This window comes from Ipomoea nil, unplaced genomic scaffold (genome assembly GCF_001879475.1).
Source record: "Ipomoea nil cultivar Tokyo-kokei standard unplaced genomic scaffold, Asagao_1.1 scaffold1317, whole genome shotgun sequence".
Classification (NCBI taxonomy): Eukaryota; Viridiplantae; Streptophyta; class Magnoliopsida; order Solanales; family Convolvulaceae; genus Ipomoea; species Ipomoea nil.
Window position 1 is genome coordinate 1,040,043 of NW_017617745.1, and position 13,761 is coordinate 1,053,803.

General features: G+C 41.4%; 1 protein-coding gene across 1 annotated transcript; it reads right to left on the minus strand.

Annotated features, from left to right (window-relative positions):
- Positions 1–8,952: 8,952 nt before the first annotated feature.
- Positions 8,953–9,810, minus strand: LOC109185222 (uncharacterized mitochondrial protein AtMg00810-like). The gene has a single exon (XM_019335203.1). It carries the CDS (start codon positions 9,808–9,810, stop codon positions 8,953–8,955), a length of 858 nt encoding a protein of 285 aa, XP_019190748.1.
- Positions 9,811–13,761: the final 3,951 nt, after the last annotated feature.

Consider the following 13,761-nt stretch of genomic DNA (forward strand, 5'->3'; position numbering starts at 1 on the left):
CTTTACTTGGGAGAAGGGGAAAGGAACACCAAACTAGATTGAGGAAAGATTGGATAAGGTTTTGGCTACTCAGGATTGGAGAGAGTTGGTAGCGGATGCAAATGTGCAGAATATTCTAACTAGAAAGTCAGATCACTCAGCTCTTTTCCTTGGGATTCTCAATCTTCGGGAAAGGAGGGGTGGCCTGAGAAGAGGTTTTAGATTTGAGATGGCATGGCTACATGATGAAGGATGTCGAGCGGTGGTGGAAAAATCATGGGGCGAAGGGAGAGATAGGGGATTGCAAGAGTGTGTCACATTATGTGGTGACCGGTTAACACGCTGGGGTGGAGACCGATTCCACAAGTTTGGTGAAAAAATATTGTGCTTGCGAAAAGAACAATTGCGCCTCAGAGGGTGTACGGATCCAGTGTCCCTAGCTGAGTTTCAGAGATTAGAAGAATGCTTGACACGTGTTGAATTACAGGAAGATACTTATTGGAGGCAGAGGGCCAAACAACATTGGCTCAAGGATGCGGATGCAAACACCAGGTTTTACTACAGGTATGCTTCTCATCGAAAGAAAAAGAATGCTATTACTAAAATTATGAATGATAATGGGGATTGGATTGAGGGGGGTGCCATGAGAAATATTATCTTGGATTATTATCGTGGTATTTTTAACTCAAGTTCTCCTGCAATTAATAATGATTTCTTTGAGGGTATACAACCACGAGTAACGGCTATACAGAATGAGGGGCTATTGCGCCCTTTTGAAGAGAGTGAGGTAAAATCTGCATTGTTTTCAATGTATCCTGATAAAGCACCAGGCCCGGATGGGATGAATCCCGGATTCTATCAACACTTCTGGGATGTGGTGGGGACTGATGTTTCTTCTTATATTGTGAATTGTCTGAATACTTGCTCGTTACCTGGTAAACTAAATGAAATGAATATTATTTTGATCCCAAAGAAGAAAACCCCGGAGATGGTCTCTGACTATAGACCAATTGCTTTGATTAATGTCATTTATAGGATTATGGCCAAGGTTATTACTGCCAGAATGAAACCACTAATGGAGAGCATTATATCTGAGTCCCAAAGTGAATTTATCTCTGAGAGACTAATTACATATAACATCTTGATAGCTGCGGAAGTTGGACATTATTTAAACAGGAAGCAATGTGGACTAACAGGTTGGGGGACTTTAAAGCTGGATATGGCAAAGGCCTACGACCGTATGGAATGGTCCTTTTTGCAAAACATGTTAATGGCTCTGGGATTTGATGAAATATGGGTGGAATTGTTGATGTTGTGTGTAACCACTGTGTCTTATAGTGTACTGGTTAATGGTTCACGGAGTGATCAAATAATCCCGACTCGTGGTTTACGGCAAGGTGATCCCCTGTCGCCCTATTTATTTATTATTTGTGCTGAAGGGCTTTCACTATTATTACAACAGGCACAGGCGAAGGGAGAGATACATGGATGTAGAGTTGCTAGAGGGGCACCTTCTATTACCCACCTATTTTTTGCTGATGATAGCTTGCTTTTTTTCAAAGCAAATGCCCAAGAAGCAGGTGTGATTAAATATTGTTTGGAAAAATATGAAAAAATGTCTGGCCAAGCTGTCAACTATCACAAATCGAGTATTTGTTATAGTAAAAATACCAGAGATGAAACACGGGAAGAGGTTGCCAATATAGTGGGAGTGGTGCAGGCTCAGAATTTTGGGAAGTACTTAGGGCTTCCATCATTTGTGGGCAGAAATAGAAGGGCAGCTTTTTCTTATATTGAGGAAAAGATAAGACAAAGGATTAGCTCATGGAATAAAAAACTCTTGTCACAAGCAGGGAAAGAGGTTCTATTGAAAATCGTGGCTCAATCTATTCCTACCTTCTCAATGAGTGTCTTTTTACTGCCTACCACTCTATGCACTACCATTGAGCGAACCATGAATCGATATTGGTGGAGGTCAAAGAATGATCAAGGTATTCATTGGAAAGCATGGGATAAGTTATGTATCCCGAAGAAATATGGTGGGTTGGGGTTTAAGGAGTTGCGAGCATTTAACCTTGCTATGTTAGGTAAGCAAGCGTGGCGTTTTCTGACACTGCCACAATCATTGGTTTCAAGAGTTTATAAAGCCAGGTATTATCCCACTAACTCTTTCTATGATGCATGCTTGGGAAATAACCCGAGTTTTTGTTGGAGAAGTATTTTGGCAGCGCAGAAGTTGATTTGTGGGGGAGTTAGGAGAAGAATTGGGAATGGCCAATCAACATTGATATGGGATCATCCTTGGTTGCATGATGAAATTCGGCCGAAAATATTAACAGAAAAACCACCCCAATTGGCACAGGCAAAAGTAATGGGTCGGATGGATCAGCAGACAGGAACCTGGGATAAAGATATTCTCACAGATATTTTCATACCTGAGGATGTGGAGCGAATTTTGAAAATACCTGTGTCACCAGATTATGAAGATTTGTGGTACTAGTATGGGGACCCAAAAGGTGAATATTCTGTTAAAAATGGATATAGAACAGTAGTTGGAGACTATACCCAACCACTGGGGACATTTGATAAATGGCAAAAATTGTGGAAGCTTAAAATACCCCCCAGGTGGAAAACATTTTTATGGAGAGCTCTGAATGATATTTTACCCACTACAAGGAACCTACTTATAAAGAGGGTTGATATTGACCCAACATGTGCTATGTGTGGAATTAGACATGAAGATGTTATGCATTCTTTGATTACGTGTGATTATACGGCAGACATTTGGGCACAATCCCACCTTCCAATCCCCAATAGTGTCACAAATATTTTTAGTGATTGGTTTAATGATTTGATGAATGTTTTAGATGATGATGGGATTGTTTATGCAGTGGCAATTCTCTATTATATTTGGCGCACAAGGAATGGAGCTGTATGGGATGCGTACTTGCCCAGACCTCGGAAGGTGATTGTAATGGCATCATCAGCTCTGAATGCTTGGAAATCGGTCCATCGACGACGTCGAAATCTGCCGCCAAACCCCACGGCTTCGGACCGCCATATAGCAGCGACCGAACACACTGTTGCGGCTGTGTCCATGCCGATAAATGCTGCTGCCATGCCAAACACGGTACTGCATCAACCACAGCTGTCCACGCCAAGCAACTCACACCGTGTTACTCAGAACATGGGGGATCAGTGTTACTTCGATGCGGCATACGACCCACGAACAAACAAAGCAGCGATGGGGGCTGTTATTCTAAACGGGCAAGGGGGTTATGTTTCGCTATGACTACTCCAATGAAAGATTGTTTTTCACCCCTAATGGCAGAAGCTTTCGCATGCAAGGAAGTTTTATCGTGGTTGAGAAACCGCGAAATAAAGTCTATCGAGCTCTACACGGATTGTTTGGTGCTTCAGCAATATCTGTCATCTATGACACACTCGTCACGGTCCTACTTAGGTTATGCCATTGATAGTTGCAGGACTAGTATATCGACTTTTGATTATTGTTTACTTCATTATATTCCTAGATTAGATAATTATTTAGCTCATACATTAGCATCTACTGCTTTTACTCACTCGACTTTTATATACTGGGACTCAGATCCACCAGATTCTATTTCTGCATACTTTGAATAAAATGCCGTACAGGCTCCTTTCAAAAAAAAAATAACTTATATATAATACACTTTTATTATATATTATATTTACTTACAACTAATACATTATTGATTTGTAGTGACCATTGGATGTTGATGGCAATTTGTCCACAACTTAATGAAATCTATTGGTTTGATTCAATTGGAGGCCAGCTGTAACACCCCGTGTTACGACCCCTAAAACCAATCAAATCATTTAATTAATCACCTAAGAAAAATAATTAAATCACAACAATTAATTAGGGAGGCCCACCATAGTCCATGGGCCCTTATCCCTAAACCCAATCCTTAGTTCCAAAAGGAATAGAATTAGCAAGCCTATAATATTAGTTCCTAATTAGGACTCCTAAATATATAAATAGGGGACTTAAGAAGCACCTAGGACCCCCCCACCGGAATAAACGACTCACCACCCCAAAGAGCTCCAAGAATTCCCTTAGAAGAAATCAAGAAAGCAAGAAAGCTTAAAGAAAGACCCTTCATAGCCAAGGAATTAATTAAGGCTAAGAGGTAACCCATGTCTCAACAAAACCTATTTTCATAGTTATGACTTCCCCCGTAGGTTTTCCCCATATTATTGTGTATTGATGATTTGTGATGTTATTATTGATGATTGATGGGATAATTCCATGGGTGATCTTGACATCGGGAGATTCTTGATAACTATGGTGTTCTTAACGATTATGTGGAGTTCTCGTTGATTATATGGTGTTCTTGATAATTGTATGGCGTTCTTGATGCTTAAGTGTTATTTGTATCGAATCTTGTAATTAGAAGACGAACCGTATTCTTGTTGATATAAAAGTAATTAGAACCCTAGGTTGATGTTCTTGTTGGCGTTCTTGATGCTTATGTGATATTCTTACCGAATCTTGTAATTAGAAGACGAATCATATTCTGGTTGGATTAAAAATAATTAGAACCCTAGGTTATATCGTGAAATTCGTATGGTATTATTCTTGGTATATTGGGTGGGATTTCGCATGATTGGGTGTTTATTGGGTCTAGAAAAGCATGATAGGTTATGTACCGTTTGATTCTTGATTTTGATCCGTTAAATCGTCTACGTGTGGTATCAATTGCGTTTGAAAGTGTCTAAGCATGGTCTCGGGTTCCACGAAGGTTCCAGGGGCGTTATTGGTGTTAATGAGTCAGTGGGGGGTAGGTGGGGGTAGGGAACCCGCCACCTACCCACGGTCAAAAAGGGGCAGTTCCGGCAGCGGGCAGCCGGCGGGCGGGCAGCTGCCCGCCGGCGACCCGCTGCCCAGAACAGTGCTACCGGCGGGTGGCTCCCCACCCACCGGCTACCCGCTGGAAATTCCCACACTTGGGACCCCGACTTCCCCGTTTGATGTTTCCCCGACCCCCGTGGTGTCCCAACAGACTCCGTCTATCGTGCCTATGTCTAGTTTGATGTTTCGGGTACCGTTCGTAGGTTGTATGAGTCTTATATATTGTATGCTAGTTGAATTGGTATCCCGCTGACCTAGGTGAAAGGAGTATGAACCCCTTAGGACCATTCTTAGTATGTGAAGGATCACGCATAGGTTTTGTTATACGTTTTCTCCCACTTCCCAATGTGTTAATGTGGGTTGCATGTGCTTGCTATGTGTTATGTGTGCATGTTACCCCGATTTGGTTGAGATCAATCGGGCTATACGGGCAGTTGGGTGGGCTGAGAACCATACCGGCTGTTAACCAGGCTGGTAGAGACCAGTCAGGTATATAAATATTATATAGGACTAAGTTCCACTATACGGGCAGTCGGATGGGCTGAGAACCATACCGGCTGTTAACCAGGCTGGTAAAGACCGGTCAGGTATATAAATATCATATAGGACAAAGGTCCACTATACGGGCAGTTGAATGGGTTGAGAACCATCCCAACTGTTAACCAGGCTGGTAAAGACTGGTCAGGTATATAAATATTATATAGAACTGCGGTTCATTAGTCGGTTGCGATCGACTCCTCCGTAAGGTGAGACGGGGCAGGGTGCTGCGGGGCCGTGTCAGAGCTATATGCGCTGACCCTCATGTATGGGCATGCGATTGGTCCTGTGGCGCCAACAAAGTGTGCTATGTGATGAGATATGGATGAGTTGTGTTTATGAGTATATTGGGGGATGTGACTATGGGATTTATGTTGGGGATTGTTTATGTTGGGTTATGATTATTAATTGTGCTCAGCTTTATCTGTCTTGCCTATTGTGGATTGTATACGCTTGTTATAACTGTTGCTTGTGTCTAGCCTTATCTGTCGAGTCATTCCCGGTTTTAAAAGCTAGAGTCTCGTAGGATATATCTTCATGCTTTAAAATGGTTTTCGTATATCTATATATATCTCTATATGTATTGTATTTCAACGCGTTGGAGTGGGTTACCAGCATCTCTCGCTGAACAGATATATTTGGCTTTCAGGCACAGACGAGTAGTTCACTGGAGCGCGCTAGAAGCTTGGACGTAGCTTAGATAGTTTTTCCCTTTCGGCCTGCGTGCCATGATTTAGTACTGATACTATTTGAGGATATTAGTCAGTTAGCCTGTGCACCTGAGTTCTCTAGCTCAGGTGTGGCATAGCACCCCATACTCTTGTACTATGTTTTGGGATTCAACGAGATTTCACCTTTATTTTATAAGTTTTAAATATCCTGAAAATTTGGGGTGTTACACCAGCCACGTGATGACATCAAAGATATTGTTGAAAAGTATGTGAACTTATAAGTATTAATATGTATAATTAATAAAGTATGCATGATGTCATAGAGTATTTATGTATGCTAATCTCTTATAATATTAGGTGTGTCAATTCAGCAAAGTTGTTGAGAAGCAATGGATCAACTCGTTCACCAAAATGGACTAAGGTTTTGGTAAGTATTTTATACATTTGTAAAACTACATATATTTTATTGTTTTTTATTAAATAAAATTTTAAATGTAATTTAATTCAAATGTAGTGTGCTCAACAAGTTGAAAGTACGGCATGTGGATATTATGTGATGAAATATATGCTTGAAATTCTTTCCAAAGAAGCATGTGTGGGAATGGATAAAGCATGTAATTTAATATAATACCTTTCTCTTTCTAATTTTAAAAATGCTAGCTTACTAATTATTTAATAATTATCAACTTTGTAGATTGTTGAGAGAGTTGGTGGATCGAGCTACACTCAACAAGAAATTGATCAAGTAAGAGACGTATGGGCCGACTTCTTTGTTGATGTATGGTTAAGTATGTAAATTAAACAAATTGATATTAGGTTTTGATAATGTTAACTTGTATTATTAATTAGTATCAAATTGTGAGATTTATTACTTTTATTACTTGTTTCATTATAAATATTAGATTCTACATATTTTGATGTGGTTGTGATGCAATAATTGAGCAGGTTTTGGTTGTGGTTGTGAGAAATTGAGCAGGTTTTGGTTGTGCGTAATTTGAGCAGGTTTTTGGGTATAAATGAACAAATAAACTGTATATTAAAAAATATATATATACAACGTCGGCTAATTAGTATTAGCCGACGTTCTATATATATTAAAAAAAAATACAGTTTACAACGTCGGCTAATTAGAATTAGCCGACGTTGTAATATATTTACAAAAAAAATAAAAACCTTACAACGTCAGCTAATTAGTATTAGCCGACGTTGTATATTATTTAAAAAATAAATAAAAAGGTTACAACGTCGGCTAATTGGTATTAGCCGACGTTGTATAGTATTTAAAAAAAAATATTACAACGTCGGCTAATACGAATTAGCCGACGTTAAAGGTGTTATTTAGCTGACGTTAAAAGCCTGCTGTGTAGTAGTGAATCATGATAATCAAACAGCACCTTCATTTTTGCACACCAATGACTGTAGTTTTTCCATCAAGAACATGAATAGACAGTTGGGTTATGTTGTTCATTGTGACAGGTCAAGAAGGGTCTTAGATGGCCCTCATATCAATTTGTAAAAAGAATTGAGGTATATGGTTGCAAAACATAGGTGTGTTGAAATTAATGTTGTAACAACCTTGATCGTAGACATTGGACAAAAAGAAAAGAATTGAGGAAATATTATTGCAGATGATTATGTTTGAACATTGTGTCTTGTTTTGTCATTACAAAGCATGTCCTTAAGTGCCTTTGCATAGCGCCTGGGACAACTAGAAAGTGAGATCAAGCATGAAAGTAGAATCCCTATAAGATGGGATATTGAACATAAAGAACAGAATTATTCAATAGTAAAATAAAAATATAAAATCAGAATTAGATAGCCCAATAGTTATCAATTCAAATTATTACACCAATATAATTTTTATTTCCGTTATAAACTTACGAACATTGACTCTGGTTATATTTAGTAGATTTTGATGCTTCCATTGTAAAAAAACAAAAAAAAAAAAAAAAAAAAAAAAAATCAATTGCACTAATTAGGGATGTTTTTTTTTTTTTCCTTTCAAAAATAAATTAGGGGTGTTTTTGTGATTTGATAAGTTAATTGCACCATAATATAACCCATGAATTCAAATCTGAGTACTATACTTATCCTCCACTTACCATTGACAAAGCTCACCGGCCATGGATTCACCGATCATCTACCATTGACTACCATACCCCAAGTTAGAGTTGATGAAGAATCCTGCTGGCTTTGCCATTTGCCACCCTTCCATAACCTGAGAAGATGCTCAAGAGTATGTGTGAAGCAAACTGAGAAGACGTCAATCACGTCATCGATTTCATTTTGAAAACAACATCATTAATGCCTTTCCCTTTCTCCGACAAAATCCATATCTCAATTTTGACATTTTCTTCTCCGACAAATTCCATTCATCAAATACATACTAAATTTCATAGTTCTTCTCCTAACTAAATTTTATAGTTCGTCTCCCAAACTAAATTTTATAGTTAATTCCATGAATGGTGGTTAATATTTTCTAATTTCTAATTTTTATCTTTGATTTTAAATTCAACCATAAATGATCACTTGACTATAGATATTTATCATTTTTTATTAACGACTTTCAATTTAACCATAAATGGTTTCATTTACCACTGATTTTGTTTCAAATTTGGTTCTTCAGTTAAATATTCATTTAATTAACATTAAATTTAAGAATAATAAGATAAAAATTGACTTGTTGTTGAGATTGACAATTTGAGTTCATAAATTTAATACATTGGGTTCATCATTAGTTGGGATGAGGATTGTATTGATTAACTGAAACGAATAATAGTTTGTACAATACTAATATAGAAGAGATAGAAGACAAGTATAAAGAGCTCTACTAGACTACTAATACTAGAGTCCTAACACTCCCCCTCAAGCTCAAGGTGGAGCATTCGAAATATTGAGCTTGTCCCGAAGCAATGAAAACCGAGCAGATGCAAGTGGCTTGGTGAAAATATCAGCTAGCTGGTCCTTCGTGGAAATAAAATGAACCTGCAACTCCTTCTTGGCAACCTTGTCTCGAACAAAGTGATAATCAATTTCAACATGCTTTGTTCGTGCATGAAAAACCGGATTAGCACAGAGGTATGTTGCCCCCAGATTATCACACCACAGCCCCGGCGCAGAGTCTGGGGGAAAGCCAATTTCGCGCAGCAAAGAAACCAACCACGTGACCTCCGCTGCCACATCAGCCAGCGCCTTATATTCGGCCTCAGTAGAGGACCGCGCCACTGTCCGCTGCTTCCGACAAGACCAAGCAACTAAATTGGACCCCAAAAAGACTGCAAACCCACTTGTAGACTTTCGGTCATCCGGATTACCTGCCCAATCCGAATCCGAGAACGCATGCAACGCAAGAGACTCCGACTTGCGAATACAGAGACCCATACCAAGAGTGCCTTTCACGTACCGCAGAACACGTTTCATAACAGCCCAGTCAGCAGTAGTGGGCGACTGCATGCGTTGACAAAGCCTGTTAACTGCATATGACAAATCTGGCCTAGTCACCGTCAGGTAATGAAGTGCACCCGCAATGCTACGGTAGTGGGTAGGATCAGCAAACGGAGTAGAATCATCAACATCAGACCGAGCCACCGAAATAGGCATAGAAACCGATTTGCAGTCAACCATTCCTGCACGTCTAAGAATATCCTGTATATAACGCCGTTGAGACAGAAGAATACCATCAGATAGCGGCAGCGTCTCAATACCAAGAAAGAAAGACGGGGGTCCCATGTCCCGAATCTTGAATGTATGTGCAAGCTGAGCCACAAGCCCATCAACACGGCTCGAGTCCTATCCCATGACTAAAATGTCATCCACATACACGAGAAAATAAAGCTGCACACCACTGACAGAATATATAAACAAGGAAACGTCAGTCTTGGACGGAACAAAGCCAACAGAAGTAAGGAAGTCATGCAACCGGGTAAACCAGGCACGAGGGGCCTGCTTCAGTCCATACAAGGAACGCTGTAGATGGCAAACATAATCAGGGACAGACTTATCCTCATAACCAGGCGGCTGACGCATATACACTGTCTCCGCCAGGTTACCGTTCAGAAAAGCGTTGTGGACATCCAGCTGACGAATGGACCAACCACGGGAGTGAGCAAGTGACAGAAGAAGACGGACCGTGGTTGGCTTGACCACCGGACTGAAAGTCTCAAAGAAATCCTTACCAGCGACCTGGTTAAAACCTTTGGCCACCAGACGAGCCTTATGTCGCTCAATAGACCCATCAGCATTCCGTTTCACCCGAAACACCCACTTGCAACCCACGACATTCATACCTGGAGTGTATGGGACCAGACTCCAAGTCTGGTTTTGCAGTAGAGCATTAAACACGGCATCCATGGCCTCACGCCATTCCGGATGCACCACAGCCTGAGAGTAACATGTCAGCTCGGAAGTTGTAGTAGCAGAAACGAGAGCCACATGCTGTTGCGGGCCCCGACTCCTCGTTGCCATAACATGAGAAGGCGGACCCGCCACCTTGTTCTTACTACCACGAGGTCGGCCACGAGCCTTAGGGACGGCCAAAATGGTCCGTTCAATGGAGGCAGGGTCAACCGGACCAGAGGACATACCCGGAACCGGTGTATCACCTACAGGCTCCGCAACCGAAGAAGAGACAGGCACGATGGGGGCAACACCCCACGGCACCACTGGAGGCCGAGACACCACCTGCGAAGAAACAGATCCAGCAAAAGGAAAAACGGACTCATCGAATCGCACATGGCGACAGATAAAGACCTTATTAGTGACAGGATTCAGACAACGATAGCCACGAAAAGAGTCAGGATATCCTAAAAACACACAAGGAGAGGAACGATACTCCAATTTATTACGGTTATAGGGACGTAATAAAGGAAAACACAAGCACCCAAAGACACGCAAAAAGGAATAGGACGGAGGAGACCTGTGCAAACGAGAGTGAGGAGACTCATTGTTTAAGACACTGGTAGGCATTTTATTAATCAAGTATACAGCAGTCTCAAACGCATAGTCCCAGTAACGAGATGGAATAGACGCTTGAGCCATCAGGGCCAAACCAGTCTCAACTATGTGCCGATTACGGCGTTCTACCCGCCCATTCTGTTCATGCGTGTATGCACAGGACTGCCTGTGACGAATGCCAAGAGACTCAAAGGTAGAGTGAAGCTTTTTGTACTCTCCCCCTAAATCAAACTGAATAGAAAGTATTTTCTGAGAAAACGAGCGCTCAACAAGTGACCGAAACCGTTCAAATATGGAATATAGATAAAACCAAATAAAACGGGTAAAGTCATCCACAAACAAAACAAAGTAACGAAAACCATTCACAGAGTGCACAGGCGCAGGGCCCCAAATATCAGTATAAACCAATTCTAATACACGAGTAGTTTTAGTGTCAACACGAGGCAAAGGAAAACGGGATGACTTCCCTAACAGACACGAAGAACACAAACGAGATAAATCACTAGAATTAAAACTGCTAACACCAGAAGACTACAAAATCTGACGAAGAACCCGAGTATGAGGGTGACCAAGCCGTTTGTGCCACGTAGAAGATGAAGCACGCGCAGCAACATAAGCAACAGAACGAGCAGAAGACGCAGGCCAGGAGTATAAGCCACCAGAAGTTCCCCCCTTAAAAACCACCTCCCTGGTTAAGAGATCCTTCACTAGAAAACAGTCAGGATGAAACTCAAAAAAGACACGATTATCTTCAGCAAAGCGTTGAACAGAGATCAAAGAGGAAGACAAACCAGGAACATGCAATACATCATCTAAACGAAACACCCTAGAAGACGAGGCTATCGAAGTAGACCCAACACTAAAAATAAGCATACCTTCACCATTGCCGACTCGAAGAGTGTCCGAACCGTCATAACCTGCCGAGGACATCAACTGAGAGGAATCAGGGGTGGCATGATTAGTAGCCCCCGTATCAGGAAACCACTGGTGAGAGTCAACTGAACCACCCTCACTACCAGAAAAAACCACATTAGCCTGAGGACCGGACGATGCAGAATAACGGCGCCAACAATTCACCGCCGAGTGCCCAATCTTGTCACAAATCTGACAACGCACATCCGAGCGACCACGGCCACGGCCCCGGCCGCCGCGACCACGGCCGCTACTGCCCGGACTGCCGCTGCCCGAACCACTGCCGCCGGAACCCCCACTGCCCGAGCCACCTCGGGAGAACCGGCCTCCGCCACGACCGCCTCGGCCACCACGATGGACGGTCAAGGCAGCCGGCGCACCAACCGTACCATCACCTGCGCAGATATATTCTTGAGAAATTAAATAATCGGAAAGATCCGAGAGAGTTACCGGGTCACCACGAGTCAACGGAGCAACAAGCGGGCGAAGATCCGATCGCAGTCCACGAAAGACATAAATATTCTGCTCATCAAGAGGAACCGGACGCCCAGCAAGGGCCAAATCTTCCACCAAAATCCGCGCCCGATTCAAATAATCAGAAACCGAAGAGGTTCCCTGCGACAAACGCTGCAGCTCACTGACCAGACGAACCGCGCGAGACCGCGTTGCCGAGCCGAGCTCTTGCTCAACCACAACCACAACTCATGCGACGTCGGGCGGCCCACAGGGACGAGATCAAGAGAGACATGACAGCCTTGTCCTGCCGGCGCCACTGCACCACCGGCGACGCTACTGCCGAGGCAGCACTGCCGCTATCCGCCGTCGATGACTCCAGCGAGGCGGCCACCGGACATTCCACCGAACCATCAACAAATCCCAACACCCCCTGACCTTCGAGGAACGGGAGCATCTGGGTACGCCAGAACAGATAATTGTGAGCGGTGAGCTTGATCGACACAAAGTGATGAGCACTGGACAAGCTCGGAGACGGGTAAATGGGGGTGGAGGCAACCTCGGAGACGGTCCGTTCAGAAGAATCACGAACAGATCCATCGTCATTCCTACCCAAAGCTGCCATGGAAAGAAACCTAGATATGATACCAGATGAGGATTGTATTGATTAACTGAAACGAATAATAGTCTGTACAATACTAATATAGAAGAGATAGAAGACAAGTATAAAGAGTTCTACTAGACTACTAATACTAGAGTCCTAACAGTTGGGATGTGAAAAACAAAAATTTTACATTATTACCCTTAAATTTAATGTTTACTAAATTGATATTAATTAACTGAATAATCAAATTTTGAACAAAATAAATAGTCAAAGGATTATTCTTTGTCAAATTAAAAGTCTAGAATGAAAATTGGTAAATGTCAATAGTCAAAGAACCATTTACCGTCCAATTGAAAATTAAGAACATAATAAAAATTGGTAAATATTACTCCGTAATACTTAATTAAGGGACCATTCTTAGAACAAACTCCTAAATTTTAATACGAGTACATCAATATAATTTTGATTTTTTTTGAATGTCAATATTTTTTTTTTGATTTTTTTTGAATGTCAATATAATTTTGATAAATTACATTAAAATTGAAATTCCTCTGGATTACAAGATATAAAAATTATTTTCATCATATGCAACTAGCTCATCTACATTGTTTTGTAAAATGTTACAGTTGTTACTTTATGCTTCGCCACAAATATAGAAACGAGAAAACATAATTTTACAAAACACAAATATGTGTGACATTGTAATTCATGCATTTGTAAACGTGTTAGCTCCCGTAAGACAAGTCGAATCAAAATGA